At 30.1% G+C, this 21,618-nt stretch overlaps 3 protein-coding genes across 3 annotated transcripts in view; 2 read left to right on the forward strand and 1 right to left on the reverse strand.

Moving 5' to 3' along the window:
* Positions 1-5,022: 5,022 nt before the first annotated feature.
* Positions 5,023-5,980, reverse strand: LOC106778731 (chitinase 2-like). The gene has a single exon (XM_014666721.2). The coding sequence runs from the start codon at positions 5,926-5,928 to the stop codon at positions 5,023-5,025; it is 906 nt and encodes a 301-aa protein (XP_014522207.1). The 5' UTR covers positions 5,929-5,980.
* Positions 5,981-9,618: 3,638 nt separating this feature from the next.
* On the forward strand, positions 9,619-15,775 carry LOC106776528 (kinesin-like protein KIN-5D). The gene is made up of 22 exons (XM_022778450.1): positions 9,619-10,112; positions 10,213-10,342; positions 10,677-10,832; positions 10,922-11,398; positions 11,640-11,737; positions 11,847-12,003; positions 12,116-12,185; positions 12,349-12,425; positions 12,511-12,564; positions 12,642-12,722; positions 12,826-12,937; positions 13,084-13,170; positions 13,261-13,436; positions 13,513-13,674; positions 13,753-13,860; positions 13,930-14,088; positions 14,205-14,288; positions 14,382-14,587; positions 14,664-14,765; positions 14,853-14,962; positions 15,073-15,224; positions 15,347-15,775. The coding sequence occupies exons 1-22, from the start codon at positions 9,943-9,945 to the stop codon at positions 15,566-15,568; spliced, it is 3,150 nt and encodes a 1,049-aa protein (XP_022634171.1). The 5' UTR covers positions 9,619-9,942; the 3' UTR covers positions 15,569-15,775.
* A 3,749-nt stretch (positions 15,776-19,524) lies between these two features.
* Positions 19,525-21,618, forward strand: part of LOC106755757 (DNA-directed RNA polymerase III subunit 1) — a 23,710-nt gene continuing 21,616 nt past the window's right edge. Inside the window, exons 1-4 of the mRNA XM_014637968.2 lie at positions 19,525-19,597; positions 19,838-19,957; positions 20,048-20,177; positions 21,313-21,462. Coding sequence (XP_014493454.1) covers positions 19,884-19,957; positions 20,048-20,177; positions 21,313-21,462 — 354 coding nt within the window. The 5' untranslated portion in view covers positions 19,525-19,597; positions 19,838-19,883. The remainder of the gene's footprint in view (positions 19,598-19,837; positions 19,958-20,047; positions 20,178-21,312; positions 21,463-21,618) is intronic.

Raw genomic sequence — 21,618 nt, forward strand, 5'->3', positions numbered from 1 at the left:
GAAAAATATCAATTTCGTTCCCATATAAAAATAATCTGTGTCAATCAAGTCATCTCCGTTAAAAATCATTGCCTTCAAAACTCACTTTATCCACTGCAATATCAGGGATCGGACCCATGAAGTGAATAAAGTGAGTTTTGAAAGCAATGATTTTTAACGGAGTTATGACTTGATTGACACAAATTTTTTTTTATATGGGGACGAAATTGACATTTTTCTAAAAGAGGGACGAATTTGACACACTTCAACCAAACTGGGAACAAAAGAAGCAACTGAGTTTCATAAGTTATTTCATATCAATTTTCTAAATTTTTATTTTTTATTTTTTGTAAATTAGTTTTTTCTATTTTTTCTTACATAGCAAGTTACATATGAATATATTATACGGTGAAACAACGTAAGTCCTCTTTACTTAAAGTAATTTGCAAAAGCTTAAACAAAACAAGTAAGGGTGAATAGTTTTACTCCTTCAATCTTCTATGTTTATTGTCAAATATATTATATTTTCACTTTTGTAGTTCTTAAATTTATATATTATTGGTCTTTATTAATTATCACATATTCGTATGCAATGAATCAAGAGTGGGTGGGGACCTCAAAGTAGCATCTTGAAGGTAGGTCCTATAGAATCGTCTATGTCAACTCAAAATTTAGCACGCGTATCGTTTAAATAAAAAAAAAAAAGCAAAAAATAAAAATAAAAAAAGTGACAAAATTATTTGCCACCAATAATTAAATGAAAATATAAAGATCTTAATTAGTTGGTCATGAGATTTCTTAATAATGGTTAATTCAATTGGTAAAATATAAATCTAATTTCTTTAAGAATTTGAATAATTTTTTTATTATTATTGAAATTTAACTCTCATGAGTAAAGTTGAAAAAATCGAGTTTTTTTTTTTATAAATTTATTATCTTAAGGATTTAGATTAAAAGTGACGTAGGTTGGATTTGTATTTTATAGGTTTTGTCTCTCATTTTTTTTTCAAAGATCTATAAATGATATTAGAATAGATATAGAGAATTAACTTAAACAAAGAGAAATTAAACAAACATGTTTTGTTATGTAGAATAATGATACAAATGTTTCTGTAAAAGAAGAAGCATGAATATGAATGAATTACTTAAAAAATTATTAATTTTTAAAGTGAGTCTAAATTACTTTAAGATTTTCGGTTAAAAATATATAATTCAACTACGAACCCTCTTATAAGAAAAAGAAAAAAAAAATCATGAATTATTTTATTTTGGTATACTTCACGTTTCACCAACTTTTGTACTTCTCTGTCACCACCAAAATTTTTTCTAAGTTACTTTGGGAAAGCACATGCAACACCTGAAACTGAGACATATTCGGTTTTGCATGTGAATAATTTAGATGTTTTGATGATGAAGTGATGGATGTTAATAGAATTTGATTGAAAAGAAGTCGCTCCATGCAAGATTATTCGCCTTCAAAGATCAATGAACGTGATGATCACGGAATTAGGGTAACTTAGCTTCCTACCTTTTTACCACACTTTTTCAAAATGAATAAAAAAAAATAATAGAGGATGAAAATCATGACAATAGATATTGCTAAAACAAAATCGCTGTAGGAGAGGTTCGACATACACATAGATATCCATATTTTGATAAGATATTGTCCGTTTTAGGTCAAACCTTCAATGGTTTGCTTTTGGTATCACTTCAAAAAGTCTCTTACCATTGAAAGTATTTGTGTATATAAATCCATGACCAACCATTCTTTTACTCGATGTGCGACTTTGTTTGTATTCCAACAACTGGCACTATATAATTGACAAATTTTTTATATGAAAAAAACAAAAATCATAAATTGAAAAAAATATACGACACAAATTTATTTCCTCACACTTTTTGGAATCAGATTTGTATTTATTTCTACCAAATTAATCTGGAATATCTCTATTAGTTTTTTAGTAAAATTATTCTTATTTAGTAAAATAGTATTTTGTAATAATAGCTTCGTATTTCTCTTTGGAGAAACCAAATTGGGCATAATTTTGTCATTTTTCATGACAGAAAAATAAATAGCAGTAAATGAATCAATTTCACCCATATTAAGAGAACTCAATCCTATAAAAATGATTTAATTTGTAAGATGATGAGAAGAGAAAGTAAAACTTGTCATGAACTAAACAACGAAAAAGAAAGTAAAGACAAAAAGTATGAAAAGTGTTTAATATGATACTATGTAAATAGTAAATTGAAAGTGTTTATTGAAAATATTAGAACTGAATTATGTTATAAAAATATATTTAAATATAAAGAAAAAAAATGCAAAGGACAGAAAATTATAAAATAATTAAAAGAAGATATTAAAAATACCTTTATCAGAAAACAAAACATGTCCAAAAAAAGAAAAGACAAAAACAAGACACGTGATTTGAAGAAGTAAAAATGACAACCACAATTTAAATAACCATATTACAAATAAAATACTATACTTAAATATCTTCTGAGAATTGAAATGAGTATTTATTATATTAAGGTCATCAAAACGACCAAGTAGACATTAGTTTTTCCTTTCTTGCATATTATCTATCTCCCCTTTTCATTGTAATTCACCGAAAATATATTAATCATGTATATAAGTCAATTTATGTTAGAATTAAAATAATTAGAAACTCCTATCCTAATTGTTTTTTTAAATCTATATTAAAGAGTATGAAATGAATTAGAAATCTTATATATGATAAGATAGATTTTTAGTACATAAGTAAATGTAAATATTATATTTTAAGTCAATTTTATAAGATTAAGTATTATATTCAAATAACTTTATAATATACAAAAGAGTGATAATCTTATAAAGCAATTTTTTAAGATTAAGTAAGATTTAAAATTTGATTTTTTAAAAATATATATAAGGATCTTATTGTTTAAGAATATTTTTCACTTTGCTAGCATGCAATCATGTGGTATGTTTGAGCTGAGGAAGTTGGGTGGGGTTATGCTTATATGGAAAGTTGAACTTTTGCAAGGATGAAATGGAGTGGCTTCTCTCCTTACATGAAAAGTTGAACTCTTTCCAATATGAAGAAGACAACGAAACTTGTTATGGCCCAACGATACCCTTTCCATAGCTTTGTGCCCTCTTTTCAACAAGACATAGTTTCTCCACTACTATCATTCATTCTTTGACAATCTTCTTAGTATATTCATTCACTAATTAATCATCCTTTGCTTCAACTAACCATCCATTTCATGTCATTTTACACTAAACCTTCAAACAGTACAAAGACATGAAAAAGACCATCTTTTCAACTTAACTCTTTTATTAGTATTTATGAAAAAATTCAACTTCAGAAAACCAATTTGTAAGATGAGATTTTCATCCACTTATATATTATGAATTTGCCTCATTTCTAATCGACGTGAAACTTTTGACAGAATTTCTTAAGTCAACCTAGTAATATATAGAAATTCTTAAGTCAACCTAGTAATATATAGAAATGGTTTGTATAATTTTATTGTTACGAACAGAAGTATATTTGGCATAAAGTAAACAGAATTAGAGTGTTAATATGAGAGCAGCAAGAATTAAATGACAAGAATGGAATAAATGTGGGGTAATGTGTGCATAAAGCATGCGTCAGTAACATTTTTTTTTTTCATTATTTTACGGAAGACGACTTAAAATTTTAAGTGGTGAGTGTTTCGTTGAACAAAATCAAGAAGGAAAAATAATGGAAAATGATATTTTAATACTAACTTTTTGATATCATTTTGATATTGTACACGTGTCAAAATATGGTTGTACGATTTTAAATTAAAAAAAAAAAACTTTGGTTTTTTTCTTCCAAATATATTTTTGTCTCAACTTTTTTTAATTTGAAATCGTCCAACCACATTTTGACACGTGTTTAATGTCAAAATGATGTCAAAAATTGGTGTTAAAATACCATTTTCCAAAGATAATCTCAACTATTTTCAAAGGGAAAAAAAAAAAAAGAAAAAGGGGTAAGGGTCGGCATTGTTGTTATAATTTTCTAATCATGATAGGATCGATAATTTTATGGTCATTAGTGACACTCTTTTTGATGGACACGTATTTTATGGTCATTAATGATCTCTATGATTGTTTTAACATCAAGAAAGATAACATTGCCTGCGACAGTTTGACCTATGAATTTTTGTTTGCAAGTAATTTATAGATAACATTGTTTTATCTACAAATTTTGTGATTTACCAATAAATTTTAAGTGTAGATAATTATTTTTTTTTCTTATAAAAAAGAAAGAAAATAATAATAAAGAATAGTGTAAAATGTAGAAAACTTGTGTCAAATTATTATTACTCTTAAATGAAATTATCTCTGTGTAACAGTACTATTAAATCTTCTTAGGTAAAATTGGAGGAAAAGTGAAACAACCTTAAAAGTTGCCATGATCAATGGAAAAGAGAAAATAAGACTGCATAATCATTCTTTTTGATACAAATTTTTTACATTTATTTGACACTATTTTTACTATCCTTACTTACTTTTTATTCTCTTTTTTTTTTAAAACTACAAACTTTATACTTTTTTGAATCATTTTATCTTTGTATTGTGTCAAATGTAAAAATATGTCGTTGTATTATTAGTAGTAATGGCGTGCAATCTCTGCACGCGTGGTGCATCATTGTTAATAAACATCTTCATTGTTCCTCGTCTCTCAAGTTTCTACGTTTTGAAACATGTCATGGATCCAGTCGTACCAAAAGGAACCAAATGACTGAAAAAAACCCTATTGCTTACCTTCAACTAAGACGTTGTACTTGAAGAAACAACACTGACATGAATTAGATAGCCATGAAAGGGTAACAGAAGAAGGTTTCGGGAAAGTCCTTCAAGTATAATTGCATATAATAAAAATGGACCAGAAATGATTAAGAAGTATTATATATAACATAAAAGGTTTAAGAATTTTATATCATACATGCATGTATATATAATCCACAGAGATACTATATAGAATACAAATACAGTATTAGCATTTTTGAGGCTAGTTTAATTTACTAGGGTAAAGCCAAAAGGGCTTGTGATTGCTTCTCATAACGAAAATCATTTCCCATGGAGTCATCAGCCGACCAGACAAAGATACCATGAAGGTTTTGCCGAGTCTTTAGCTTGTGACATGCTGTAAAGAAGCCATCATTCGGGGCCAAGCCGCCACTTCCATCACTGATGAAACTCACCAACACCTTTCCACCTTTGTAATTCGAACTCTGCGTGTTGAAGTAGTCGATGAACTGTGCCACACTGGTGCCCTTGTCGTACGCATAAAACTGAAAGTTAACGTAGTCTATCAGGTTCCCGTAACTCTTCCACAATGCCAAGTAGTGGCTTTGAACTTGGTCATCGTCAAAAGGAGCAATGGAGGCAAATTCTATCACCCCGTTCGATTTCAGCGTCTTGATCAGCCTCCCCACACACTCCGAGAACGTTTCAGGGTCCGTTTTGAAGTGCTCGTAGTCGATGTCGATTCCGTCCAAGTTGTACTCTTTGATTATGGTTGTGAGTGTTGAAACGGCGTTGGAAACCCAGGAATCGATCGATGAGGGGTTGAAGTAAGCGTAGCCTCCTCCGACGCTGTCTCCTCCGAGACTCAGGGCTACTTTGACGTTTGAGTTTTTCGCCTTCACCGCTGAGACTTGGGTAGGGTTAAGGTTGTCGGTGTCCCAGAAGACGTTGAATTTTCCGTTGGTTGGAGAAGAGGTTGATGAGGTGTCATAGTCAATGGCGAAGGAGAGAATGAAGTGGAACTGGACATTTGGGTTGATGGGAACATCGGAGAATTTAACGTTGTTGAACTCCGCTCCTATGTATTCTCGGAATAGGTTTGAAGTTGGGGTGGACATTGTTTCTGCATGGGTTGATGTGAGTAACACGAACACCAAGAACAAAGTGATGGAAATTTTCATTTTCGAGTTCAGATATGCTGCTGTTACTGTTATATGCTTGGTGATGATTGCTTCATATGATAAAAGCTTTTATATATATATATATATATATATATATATATATATATATATATATATATATATATATATATATGTATAGTAGTTTATGGATAGAGTTTATGAACAAAGAGGAGGATGAAAAAAATATAATAATTGAATGCATGTCGTGGCTATAAGGTTGTTCTTTCTATCAAAGAAAAAGTTGAATTAAACTATTTTAATTTACGTTGATGCTTGATTTGTTTTACTGGATAACAAACATATTTGACTAATAGTAAACTTAGAATAAAATGTAATCTATCTAATGCCTTTTTAAAGAAAAAAATAAAGAAGAATGTGTATATTTATTATGGAATGAATTTCAATGTCATTGAGGATATAAGTAATATATGGATGATGATATTTGACCATTTTTTTGACAACAGGATATCAGAAATACGTGTCATCATTTTATTGGTCTATTTGAATTTATATTTAAAAAATATTTAAAACGGACCAATCAGAAACTGTCACGTATACATTGTCAAAAAAGTTTTGTTAAAAAAACTTTTTCCTTAATATATTCACCTCTTCTTATGAAAATTGAATCACTTAAAATATGCAAGTATAATTAAGAAAAATTCAATATACAATATATATTAAGTCGTTTAGATTTTGATATAAGAAGAGAAAGTAGTTAAGAGAAGTGGGTAGGTGTTGACGAATAAAGAAATATGTAGCAAAAGAAAAAAATTAGGATATACAATGAATTGAATGGGTAATGTTACAAAAATAGAGAACATGTTTGTTTTTGGTTTGTTGGGGAGTACACGGCAACCTTAACCTAAATTATCTTGGAAGGCAAAATGTCTCAATCCTGAATTAATCAAAATTTCAACATCAAATCTATTTTTCTGGGCAATGAAGTTACTTGAGAATGTAACAAAATAAAAGTCTTATATTATTATAAAAGTTGTTATGTTGAAGCATTGCAATCCCAATGTTAATAAAATCATGGAAATTGGGCCCACCTTTCTGTCTCAAGCCCAATTCAATCCCATTGTTCTCCTTTCCCAGCCCAACAGTCTTCTCCATTCCTAGATATCTTTGTAGAAAAGATTTGTAGACCAAAAGGAAAGTTAAAAATGATGCTACCCATGAACAGAAGGACAATGATATTTTCACAACTTTTTTTTATAACGGAACACATGTCATTATTTTATTGGTCTATTTAAATTTATGTTTAAAAAATATTTAAAAAGAAACCAATTACAAACTACCGCGTTGTCAAAAATTTTTTTAAAAAAATATCGTTAAAAGAGGTTTTTCCTAAACAAAAACAATGCTGCTTGCTACTCAATTTGGTTTGTTTCTCCTTAAACTACTCAAATGCTTTATGTTCATTGCCGACATTAGATATGTTATGTTAAAATAGATTAAAATATGCAAGTCAATCACTATTCAGTTAAAAAAACTAAATTTCGAACCAAGTCAAAATTTAATTTAGTCACATGATTCATCTAGATTGAATATGTCATGAGTCTAATTAACTCACATATCCATTCATAAATTTTATACATTAAATTATATTAAAAAATAAAAGTTTAAAAATTTTATTATCTTTATAGGAATTTTTGTGACTTTAGATTATATTTATAATTTAACATAATTTTAGAATTTATTTATATTGAATTTTATTTAAATTTTAATTAAAAATTTGTAATTTCTGTTAGAAATAAAAAAATTATAATAAAGTGAAGTAACCTATTTAACTCGCTAATATATTTATTAGACTAGATTCAATTTTTTTTTTGAATTTGTTAGTAAGTGAATTGGATTAAGTTAGTTTATTAAATGGTTAAAAAGATCGAATAACCAATTTTGATAATTATAATTGACACATTTTTTATTAAAAAAATGTTTTTACATCAAAATCTAGTTTTAGAGTTATCTTGGTCAATAAAAAAAGGTTAGCTTTTATATTCATAAGAAAACAGGTTAGTTTTGATAAATTGGTTACCCTATTGTTTACTATGAAAATTATTATAATGTGGAATTTGAAAACTGACTATTACTTGCTATTATGTTGACCATTGTTAAGAGATTGGCTAAATTAAAATATGTGTACTATTTAAAAGGTTTTATTAAGTTAGAGTTATTTCTGGATATTTGGAATGAAGTTCTTGTTAATTTTTGTCTTTTATTTGTAATGTATCAAGTATACAAAATTATTGTAATTTTCAATTGATAACCGTTTAAATTTTTTCATCTTTATATTAAATTTTTGTAGTCACTTTACTTGTTTTTACATGTTACTAAGTGAAATTTTATGATTAATATAAATGAATAGGTTTGAATTTTTTTTAGTCTTTTTAAGTTAAGTTTATGTTTAGTTTAGTGTCTATTTTTTAAAATGTCAATCTTTAGTCCTATGATATGAAAAATGTATCAAATCAGTCCTGTTAATTACCAAGTCATAAGTTTTTCATTAAGTAATTTGTTGTTCATAACTCAACATCAAAACACGAAATTTTTTTAAACCAAATTAATATTATATTTAATGCAAGAAAAAATAAACAATTAGACAAAACTTCTAATAATTTATATCATGTTACCTATGATGACTAGCTATTTATGCGTGTATGTGTCCACTTTTTTATTTAAAAAAAAATTATAAAACCATTTTTATTAAAATAATTATAAAATAAGTAATTTATATATTTTTATTATTATAAATAATTATTTTCATTTAAAAAGTAGTTATCAAAAAATAAAATTTTAAAATAGTTATTTTAATTTGTAAAATAATTAAATTTAAATTTAAAGTGTAAAAATAAAAATATAATAATTGTAATTTAAAACCGTAGTTACTTAAAAAAGTAAAATTGAAAAACAGATATAGACACTACAAGAGAAGATATTTTATATATGGATATAGATAAAATTAAGTAATTCAAATATTTTTTATTATTAATAGATTAACTATTATAAATAACTATTTATGTTTAAAAAAGTAGTTTTTAAAACAATAAAATATTAAAATAATTATTTTAATCTATAAAATAATTAAATTTAGGTTAACGGTAAGTGTAAAAAGGATAATGTAATTATTTTAATTTAAAATATCAGTTACTTAAAAAATACAATTGAAAAGAAACGTGTACACACAAAGTAATAAACCCTGTTTATATATAAATATATAGGTATAAATTAATTAAAGTATCATTTTAAATTAATTTCAATATTTTTTTTACATAAAAACAAGTAAATAAAAAAATTAAATAAAAGAATAATAAAATTTATAAACAAATTTTAAACATTCAATAATAAATTAAATAAAGAATAATAAATTCATAAATAACTTAAAAATTACTTAAATTTCTCTTAATCATCCATTTAAATTGTAACCAACAATTTAAACGTTAACTATTGGTAAACAGTAGTAAAAAACAGAAAACTAGTGAGTTGACTGTTAAAATTGTAATTTTTTTAAAAAAAAAATCATAAAAGAGGTTTTGATTATTACGTGTTTGTTTTTGTGTTGGATGTAACGGTCGCTTGATGCCATAAACGACCCAGGTTTAACTCCGTTATCCTCGCCCATTATTTTCCTGTTGCACTACCACTATTTTGAAACGTCTTTCCGCTAGTAACAACATAACGGTAACGCTTCTTTCAGTTTCCATTTCTTCTCTGTTTCCATTTTCACTTTCTCCCTTTGTCTTACCTTTTCTTCCAGCTTCCATAACAGAGACACCACTCCCTCCTTCTCTCTCACACTCACTTATTATATCATTTTTCATCTCTCTAGAATAAAGTTTCTGACACTGCAAAATTCCATCTGAATAAAACAACCTAACTAACTGCACATTCTAAGATAACCATTATTCTTCTTTTGGATTTCAGTTTCACACTCTTCCAGTCCACACATTTTGTTGCCATTGCTTCCGATTTCAATTCTTCAAGGAGGTTTCAACATTGAATTTGTTAGGTGCAATGGAGCCTCAGCAGAGAAGAGGAGGATTGGTGCCGGTATCGCCGTCGCAGACGGCGCGCTCGGGCGACAAGCTGGCGCGAGATCTGCGACCTGCGGATTCTAGTTCCAGTGGTCACAGCAAGTTCGATAAGGACAAAGGCGTCAATGTGCAGGTTCTCGTTCGTTGCAGGTCACTGAGTCCAACTCCGATTTTCACTTCATTGAGTTCGGTTTGTGCGTGACTCGTTGAAACTCGCTGATGGAATTTATTTTGCTTCTGCTTTTTTCAGGCCGTTGGGTGAAGATGAAGCGAGGTTGAACACGCCGATCGTGATTTCTTGTAACGAAGGTAGAAGAGAGGTTTCGGCTGTGCAGAATATAGCCAACAAACAGATCGACAGAACCTTCGCATTCGACAAGGTTTTTTTGCGTTTTGCTTTTTTATATGATGACTTTTTTGGTAATGCATACTTCGAGGAGTTACTGGTTTTATTGCTTGGATGTGGATTACTCTGTGGATTTTATGAATTCTTCATCCTGGTGAAAGTATTTATATTGTTGAACTTCATAAGGAATGATCGAGTAGCTCATTAGACACTCATTAGTAGTCACTTGCCTCCTATTACTCTTATTTTATCTATCCATCATAAATAATAGTCATGGCAACAAACTATTACTCTTATTTTATCTTTTTATTTGTTGATTCTTCACTGGCAATCGTGCATTCATCGGAATTGTGTTTCTTATGGAATAGGTTTTTGGTCCGAACTCCAAGCAGAAAGAACTATTTGAGCAGGCCATGTCTCCTATTGTGAATGAAGTGCTTGAAGGCTATAACTGCACCATTTTTGCGTACGGTCAAACAGGGACAGGGAAGACGTACACAATGGAAGGAGGTGCAAGAAAAAAGGTGATCTGTTTTTTGCTTGCATAGCCTTTTATAGTATTTCTTGTTGCTTTGAGCTGAATCTGTTACTTTCTATGTTTTTGGTTATGTAGAATGGAGAGTTTCCCAGTGATGCTGGTGTCATCCCAAGAGCTGTGAAGCAGATTTTTGATATATTAGAATCTCAGACTGCCGAGTATAGCATGAAAGTAACGTTTCTAGAGCTTTACAACGAGGAGATAACTGATCTTTTGGCCCCTGAGGAGACTTTAAAATTTGTGGATGACAAATCTAAGAAACCAATAGCTCTCATGGAGGATGGAAAGGGGGGAGTTTTTGTTAGAGGTTTAGAGGAAGAGGTTGTTTGCACTGCAAATGAAATTTATAAGATATTGGAAAAGGGCTCTGCGAAAAGGCGAACAGCTGAGACTTTTCTCAACAAACAAAGCAGTCGCTCCCACTCCATATTTTCTATCACAATTCACATTAAGGAGTGTACTCCAGAGGGTGAAGAAATGATTAAATGTGGGAAGCTAAACCTTGTGGACCTTGCAGGCTCTGAGAATATTTCACGTTCGGGTGCAAGAGAGGTATGAAATGATTATGGGATTTATTTTGGGCAGTGTCCATTCAAATTGTATAATTTGGACAGTAGGACAGCTTTACTATTTTGTTAGAATATTGATATTGGAAAAAGTACCCCTCATCTATTTAGTCATCTTCAATTCCGGTATTATCTTTAGCTCACTTTTATTTTTTTCTTGACATTTGTCTGAAAAGAGTAAAATGGTATTGCCTTTTTGAGCTTCATTTGTGAGAAAATGCTCGCAGGGAAGAGCAAGGGAAGCTGGGGAGATAAATAAAAGCTTGCTTACTCTAGGTCGAGTGATTAATGCTTTAGTGGAGCATTCAGGTCATGTTCCTTATAGGTAAGAGTGACTAACGTTCTGGCTATCTCTCGTTTGCATCTTTTGATTCTATTTTCAAACCCGGAGAAAAAAAATGCTTTTGTATTATCAAGTTGTCCCATCATACCAGGGATAGCAAATTAACAAGATTGTTAAGGGATTCCTTGGGCGGTAAAACAAAGACGTGCATCGTTGCTACAATATCACCTTCTATTCACTGTCTGGACGAAACTCTCAGTACCTTGGATTATGCACACCGTGCCAAAAATATCAAGAACAAACCAGAGGTGATTTTCATTGTTCCTAATTTTCTCTGTAAACCTTACCATGCTTTTTTGTTTCTTATCACAGATCCGCAGTGCAACATATCTAATAGTTTGGAGTTCAATACTTTGTCAGATCAATCAGAAGATGGTGAAATCTGCACTCATTAAGGATCTGTATTCTGAAATTGACAGGCTGAAGCAAGGTTGTCCTGTGTTTACAAATATTTTGTTAGTCACCTTGCATTGTCCCTCCTTCAGTTTTCTCTAAACAGAGAACTTTGCATCATGTTAATAAACTACTTTTTATTTCATAGTTCTGTGCTGGCTTTATTTATTTATTTATTTATTTATTTATGTGGTTTGCAGAGGTGTATGCTGCAAGAGAGAAGAATGGAATTTATATACCGCGTGACCGTCATCTTCAAGAAGAAGCGGAGAAGAAGGTTTCTCTAACCGTGTCTTAATAAGAATTGGGAATAAAATTATGCTTTTGAGACATTACTATTGCTAAAACTGTATATTCTATAGGCCATGGTTGAAAAGATAGAACTGATGGAACAAGAAGCAGAGTCCAAGGATAAGGTATTTTCCGTTGTAAATTATTCCAACATAGGTATAGTCACTTGAATATTGAAAAGCATCTCATTACTTGTGAGCAGCAACTGATGGAACTTCAAGAACTCTACAATCGTCAGCAACTTTTGACCGTCGAGCTAAGTGATAAACTAGAAAAAACTGAGGTAAAAAATGTTCACAGGAGATGGTTGTTAACTGATTTTTCTTTATTTTGAACTTCTGATCTGGTTCAAGAATTAAATTTACTTATGGTTCATATTATCTCAGAAAAGTCTTGAAGAAACTGAGCAGTCATTATTTGAACTTGAGGAAAAGCACACACAAGCAAATGCAACAATTAAGGAAAAGGAATTTCTAATATTTAATCTACTGAAATCTGGTTAGTGAAGATAATTGTAACTCCTATTCTGTATCAACCAGTTGTTTGAATATCCCCTCTACCATACTGTGTTTTTGGTTGGTTGATCAAAATCATTTTCTCCTCATTCCAATGTGTGATTTTTCTCCGTTCTCTGCATCTTCCAGAAAAAAAACTCGTGGAGCATGCAATTGAGCTACGATCAGATCTTAAGAATGCTGCATCCGATGTGTCGAACCTATTTTCTACAATTGGTTAGAATCATTTTTCAACTGGTAGTTTTATTGGGCCCCAATTAGAGGGAATAACTTGACATCACATAAATGGTTGTTTTTAAACTTTAGAACGGAAGGATAAGATTGCAGAAGGAAACAGAATACTTATCCAGAAATTCCAGTCTCAGTTAGCTCAACAGCTAGAAGATCTGCACAAGGCTGTTGCAGCATCTGTAATGCAACAGGAGCAGCAACTGAAGGCAATGGAACAAGATATGCACTCTTTCGTATCAACAAAGGCAGAGGTGGGTTTCCATTTGCAATGATGCTTGTTATTTTTCTTATCAGATTAACAAACTTGTTATTATTTCCTTCTTTCAGGGTATTGAAAATCTTAGAGTACAGGTAGGAAAACTAAAAAATATGTATGGTTCCGGCATTAGAGTTCTCGACAGTTTAGCTGAGGAGCTTAAGGGAAATAACCAGTTAAAATTTGGAGAGTTGAATTCTGAAGTAGCCAAGCATTCATCCGCCTTGGAAGATGTAAGTGTCTTACACTTTATAAGTTGATTGATTCAACGTGAGTTTCTTGGTGCATTTACTATGTTTTGTGTTCTTCAGCTGTTTAAAGGAATTACATTAGAAGCTGATTCATTACTGAAGGATCTTCAAAGTAGTCTCCAAAAGCAAGAGGCCAAGTTAACTGATTATGCTCGACAACAGGAAGCGGTGCGTGATTTCTTGTTTGTTGGGTGAACTTCAGAGTTAGGGATGTTAAATTCTATTTATTGAATGCAGGCACATGCCAGAGCAGTCGAGAATACACGTGCGGTATCTAAAATAACTCTGAACTTCTTTGAGACATTACACATGCATGCATCCAATTTGATCCAAATTGTGGAAGAATCACAATATACCAATGACCAGAAATTGTACGAACTTCAAAAGAAGTTTGAGGTGACTGAAAGTGCCTTTTTTTTTTTTGCGGAATTTGCACAAATCACGATTTCGAATTTCTTAATACTCCTTTGCCTTTTAACATTTACGCGTCTCTTATTATTTATTGGGTGTAGGAATGTACTGCATTTGAAGAAAAACAAATGTTGGAGAAAGTGGCAGAAATGCTTGCTAGCTCTAGTTCTAGGAAGAAAAAACTGGTAGCGATTTCTTTTAGACAGTCTAATCTTCCTTACGCTAGCTTCCTTTACTACCTGACTGCAGTTTCTTACCATTCTTTATTTGCTTGTTAGGTCCAAATGGCAGTTAATGATCTTCGAGAGAGTGCAAACACTAAAATCAGTAAGCTTAGGCAAGAAACGTTAACCATGCAAGATTCCACTTCTTCTATTAAAGCAGAATGGAAAATTCACATGGAAAAATCGGAGTCCAACTATCATGAGGATACTTCAGCGATAGAATCTGGAAAGAATGACCTTGTGAAGGTTCTCCAGTACTGGTATGGAATATGGATATTTTGTTCTTATTATTCTCTTCTGTTCACTGAGCCCTACCCTAACCAAACAATTGCACAGCCGCAAGAAAGCCGAACTAGGCGCACAACAATGGAGAAATGCTCAAGAGTCCATACTTAGTCAAGAGAAGAGAAATGCTGCTTCTGTTGACTCCATTATTCGGTAGGTTTTTCATTCCTTGCTAAGATCAAAACTGTCACTATGTTTTTTTATCTGCTCATTTTTTTTTAAAAAACTGCTTTCCAACAGAGGAGGAATGGAAGCAAATAATCTCGTACGAGCCCGATTCTCAGGAGCTGCGTCAACTACTCTTGAAGATGCAGAAATAGCAAACAAGGATATTAAATCTTCCATTGAACGTGAGTACTAGCGTTCACTAGCGTTCATATCTATGCTATGCTATGCACCACAAAATGCCTTGGTAGATAATGCCACGAATGTCACTTGACAAATTATTTATGCTTGCCAGATTCATTGCAACTTGATCGCGACGCCTGTGGTAATATAAACTCTAGGATTATCCCATGCTGTGGTGACTTGAGAGAATTGAATGGTGGTCATTACCATAGAATCGTAGAGATAACTGAAAATGCAGGGAAATGTCTTCTCAGAGAATACGTGGTAAGGGACGTCAAGTACCGCTTAGTGTGCATATATGTATAGATTCTGGTAACAAAAAATCCTTGTGTGTGGCATGTCTTGTGGATTCTAATATTGTGTTTAAACTGCTACATGAGATACAGGTAGATGAACCATCCTGTTCAACACCCAAAAGGAGACCCTTCAATCTGCCCAGTGTTTCGTCCATAGAAGAACTAAGGACCCCACCATTTGAGGAACTACTGAAATCATTCGGGGATTCTAAATCTTCAAAAAATGCAAATGGTGACGTTAGATACATTGGGGCATATGAATCTGCACAATCTGTAAGGGATTCCAGACTTCCCCTTATAGCAATCAACTAGAGCAGTCAAAACTCTGTAAATACTGTTCCAATGTATTTCCACACAAATTACAAATTCGTTTATTTTTTATTTTGGAAAGAGAAAGAAGGAAAAAAAAACAGAGTAATATGTAATTTTTTTAATACAGTCTGGTTCCACATGGATACATCTACTGTTGATGTCAACTGTCATTGGATTATTATATGATTTCGACATGCTTTTGTTGCATCTCAAACCTTCCATGACAATTCATTGAGTGAAAAACAAAACACTGAATGGTTAATTTGATGGCAGGGTGTTTAAAGAATGGTAAATTGATCATCTTTTAAATATAATTTTAAATATAGTGAAAATTATACACGATATTTTATTTTTATGTACATCCACTTAGATGATCTATTTATAATAGAAAAATACGAATTTAGTTCAAAATATAAATAAAAAATAATAATAAATTAACTAAAAATAAAAAATAAATATAAAATAAAGATAATATATTTAATATTTATATATAAATAATATGTACCAAGTTTATTATCAACATAATTCATAGATATAATTCATAAATAGTAAAAATATATTTTCTTGTAAATCATCAATGATAAATATATGGTTGACTTTGATAAAGAAATTATTTATTAGAGAATCATTATGTCTATAAATAAATTTAAAAAAAGCATATTTTCCATGAGACAAAAATGAATCAAATGTAATGGTAATAAAAGGAAGATCACAATAAACTACAGTGAAAAAAGTGAGGAATGAAAATTCAACCTGAAATAAGAAAACAAAAACTCAGACATGCCACCAAAATCCATTAACATTTTGATGTTAATATGTTTGAAACATATTAAAGGTAAAATAATGTTGTTGGATGCAACACAGCTTCAAGTCAGCTCCTTGATCCGTACACAAGCAGCTATACGTAAATTTTGATTGTTAGATTAAATTAGATAACATGATAAAAAAGAAAAGACATTTATGTAATATACGAAAATTCACCTAATCTTAACCAAATTCCTCGCCTTAAATATTTTCACATTCTATTCTATCTTCTCAAACAAATCAACGTGCAACAATTCTGCATCTCTAGCAGTAGCACACAAGCAGTCACCCAAAAAATGCAGAACGTAGTATATACCTGATTCTCCGTAAAAGATCTTAATGCAACTTGTAATTTAATACATTATTATAATATGCAAAAGCAATCAAACATATGTTAACGAAGTATATTTAAGAGTTCAAATAATAGTTAAAAGTGTCATAGTGAGAATAAAAATAAAATAAAATTGAGTGATATATAAGAAAAACAAAATCTACAAACATTAGGTTTTATGGTTTTATATTAAAAGTGGTCTTACCTCTCTTTTCTTATGGTCAATCTCTTCATTTTATTGAAGTAAAACAATCAACATCAAAGTAAAATTACTATCAAAATGATGCTACTTTATGTAAAGATTATCCTAAACCATTGCCTTGCTTGTAAGCATGATGAACATCAACATTTTTCCTGCATCAGCTTTGTATATCACTAGATTGCCTTATCAAGAGGTTCATTTACATGGATGACAAACCTTGTACAGGAAGACTTTCCATTTGTTAAAGACATTAATACGATGATATTTTAATAATTTTTTTTAATAATTTTTTTATAACAGGACATGCGTTATTATTTTATTGGTCTGTTTGAATTTATATTTAAAAAAATAATTGAAACGCATCAATCACATATACATTATCAAAAAATTATTAAAAAAAATTGTTAAAATATATTTTTTCCTAATATAAAATATACTTTGGTTTCTTTCTCCCTTCATAATCTATATACATACATAAAAGATGATGTTCCATTCAACTAGAAACCTATATTGTTAAATGACTAATAAATATGACTTATAGACAACACCAATAATTCAAAAGTTAAAATGATAGCAAATAACATGTATAATCCCATTAAAACATACTAATACATGTGTTTATTGAAAAATAATTATGATATGATGATAACTTTTTTATGCCGGTTAAAAGATATTTTTATATCAATTATGAAATCAACTTTTTACTTTTTTATGTCATATTCAAAACTAATATAAAAAATCATACTTTTTAAATTCTTATTATTAAGTAAACTTTTTATGTTGATTGTGATAACCACAATAAAAAATATGATTTTCTATGTTAATTATAATCCTAATTAACAAAAAAGTGACCTATAATTATAATAAATCATTATAAAAATCATTTTTAAATTATTTAAAAAAAAAAATTAAAAGTTCTCCAATTAATCATATCAACATATTTGTTGCTTCTCGCCAAATCTACTTTTTTTTTTTTCTGAAGAAAATTAGTTTTTCATAGTATACTTTATAACCACAACATTTCCTTACCTTAAAAAAAAAGAAGTAATAATATAAATTCGGATTATCAAATATTCACTCATATCACATCTTTTCCAACTTCATAACTAAACTAATTTACGTCTTAGTTGTTACGTTTAATTAGAAAGAGTTGTATCTTCATTAGTTATAATTTTCAATACTTTTTAATATTTATAGCAAATTTTTAGTTGTCATATTTAGAATATTGTCTACATAATAATGTCAATGAAAAAAAAGATAGTTAAAAATAGTTTATATTTTGAGAAATGAGAATAAACAAATATCTAATTGTATTGGCTTTAATTATCCTAGTGGAGATTGTCCACTTTTATTTTATAGTAATTAAAAAGTAGTATTTTTTCTAATTATTATTGAAATAAAATATATTATTCAATTTATAGAAAATATATTTTTAAAGAGTAATTATACAAAGCTATCTCTACCAGGGAAAACACATGTTGCATGTTTATAATTTTTTTATGATAATAAATTATTATTACGAAATTAAATATAAATAAATTTTATAATTTTAATGTAAATCATTTTTATTTATTTTATAGATAGTTTTACAACTAAAAACTAATTAAGTTCAAGAAAGTGGTTAAATTTTAAGAAACTATAAAATAATTATTTTAATTCAAGAAAACATTTATTTAAAAGACAAATTTGAAAAAAATATGAAAATTGAAAGAAGAATTTATGTATAGATATAAATATTTTTATAATTTCATTGTATATAATTTTATTTATTTTATAGGTAATATTACAATTAAAAAATATTAATTTTAAAAAATGATCAAATAAAAAATGATTAAATTTAACTAAAAGATAAAATTGATAAAATAATTATTTTATTTAAAAGAAAATTTATTTAAAAATATATATGAAAAATAAATATGACAAAAAAAAGAGAATCTTGTATATATATATATAAACAAGAGTAAAATTGATAATAAAATATAAAAAAAAATCATTCTCTAAAAGAAATTTCTTTATTAATAAATATAGATATTTAATTAATATATTTTATATTATTTGAAGAACATCATCTCAGTCATAAAAATATCTGTATGCTCTAAAATAACATTTGTAAAATAATAACTTCACACCGTAATAATATCTCAAAAAACTTAATCACAGTCCACACAAAAATTGAAAAATTGAATTAATTTGTTTTTATCTCTACTTAATTTATATTAGGAACATTAATCAGATTAATACATAGTGTTTAGTGGTAGAAAATTTTGCTGATAAATGGAACAGTAGATTAGAAATTAGGTCCAAGATGATTCAATTGGGAACCCTATGTTTTGGAACAGAGCTCAAAAGTTATACATTTTATAAACCTTCTCTCCTACTTTCAAACCTAACCCAATCTCAACCATTGATTTTCTGTTATACTCATAATGTTAAATCGTTTTGCAAGTTTTATCTCGTCTCTTCTTGAAGTTTATAGCGGTTTTCATGTTATTTGTTTGGAGAAATAACGCCCTTCTCACTACACACAGAGCTTGGTCTTCGCCGACACTGCACACAGAGGTTCGTCTTCCCACACTGCACACCAAGCTTCTTCTTCGTCATTGTTGTAGTCACGTTCGTCGCTGCTCCTGCGCGTCGCGGTCGCTGCTGCTCCTAACATCCCTCGCTGCGCTGCAATCCTTCTCTATCTAAGGTTATTTTGTTTACTTATTTTTTTTGTCTTCCTTTGTGGCTATCTTTGGTGTAAGGAGACAAATGTGGTTGATGGGCTGCAGTGCCTTTTTATTTTTTAGCATTCCTCATAACAGTTATGATGCTGTAATTTACGTTTTCAACCTTCAAAACTCTAACACTCTCCGTTCTTCTCCGGAACTCATCTTTTTGATAAATATAACAGTTTTCGTTTCTGAAGTTTCTGATGTGCATCACATAGGTTCGTAATAGACCTTTTGCTGTGTTGTCCGCGAAAGACAGAAGACATGAATAGGGGGAGAACTGAAGGCATAACCTTTACGAAGGAACCTTTCATGGAGGATGCTGGGCCTCGGAAGATGTGAGCTTTTACTTGTGCTTGCTTACCATCACACAATACATTTGATTGTTGAAAAGAGAATGTTATTATTTTGTTGTTTCTTTATTGCAGAAAGAACATGGAGTTCTCCACGTTATCAGATACGGATATAAGCAAACTTGGTGAAGTTCAAGTGTGGAAAGGATCCTACTATGATTCCTTTAAGAAACCTATCCATGGTGGCTTGTTGGATCCTCGCATGGTACCCTTTAATCCCCTTTTGCACATTTCACCTTGAATTCTGTTGATGCTTGTGCTTGATTTTCTTTTTGCATTTTTTAGATTTTGATATGATCATCATGCTACGTTAGTTGTAACATAGGATGTAAAATTAGTCCTTTGTGTTCTGGGTCTAATTAGTTGTGTGATGACAGATGCAACATTGGAATATTTGGTTTTGGAAGTTTCCCTGTAGTGGTTTATTTTCTTATTGTCTAGGTTATGTGGATGATGAAATTGCCAATTTAATTTGGATGTGTGATTTTATGGATTATGAGTAATTGGACATGGGCTTATCATTGACTTTTATAGTTAACTGAAATGTTATCTGAAACAATTCTTATCGAGTGAAATTTCAGGTTTGGTGTTTGGACCTTGAAGCAACTTTATATGACAAATATTTCTTTCGTCTCTTAACATTTTAGATTGTTTTCAGACATTTTTCATTTATAATGCATATGTTTGATTTATCTTGGTTGTTTTGACAATGCTGTTCTTATTTGCTCTCAAATTATCTTTGGTAGCTTGTATCTTTCCACTGCATTCTACCTTGTTTCACAGGGGAGACACACGCATAATGTGAATATTATGAACTTCTTAAACCGGACTAAATGATTTTTCATTGCTAATTTACTTTCTACTTACACGTTTTAGTGTTTTACACCTTAAATTTATGGGAATTGCTAGAATCTTTTGGATTAGGTCTTGAATGTTGGTCTGTAGTTTGGATTTGGAAAATGTCTTTTTAGTTCTACTTTAATGCATATGTATTTTTATTTTTCCTTCTCTCTTTTGATGTTATTTCCTACAGATTCTTAAATACTGATATTGATTAATGACCAACAAAAATCTATTTAATTGCTTTTGATTGTTGAGAAGTCTTGCCTATAAGCCTCTATGAGAAGAGGTATCAGCAGACCTTTTCCTAGAATATGTTGAAGAATTCAGGTTGCCGTAATAGTCAGTTGGACTTGGGTGATATTACTTTTTAGGACTTTCAATCTGTTTATCATCATCTATGTACGTGTGTGTATATATATTCCGCCCTACTGCTCATGTTTTTGCTCTTTTCATGCACAAAATGCTAAATACCTTTTATTTTTTTTTGCGTAATTCAGGGTCCTGCTAATAAGAGTCTTGGCTGTGCTACATGCCATGGGAATTTTCATGACTGCCCAGGACACTATGGATACTTAAACCTTGCCCTTCCTGTTTTCAATGTTGGATATTTAAGTAGCATTGTGGAAATACTGAAGTGCATTTGTAAGGTATCCAAATGTTTCATATGTGCTCTCTGGATTTTGGTTTTTCCTTAATAGTCAGTACATCTGTTAGGTTTCAACTTGAGAAACCTAAAGAAATATCAAGAACACACACCGGAACACACACCGGAACACACACCACACTCTGTATAACCTCCTCTT

Source organism: Vigna radiata, chromosome 2 (genome assembly GCF_000741045.1).
Source record: "Vigna radiata var. radiata cultivar VC1973A chromosome 2, Vradiata_ver6, whole genome shotgun sequence".
NCBI classification, from domain to species: domain Eukaryota; kingdom Viridiplantae; phylum Streptophyta; class Magnoliopsida; order Fabales; family Fabaceae; genus Vigna; species Vigna radiata.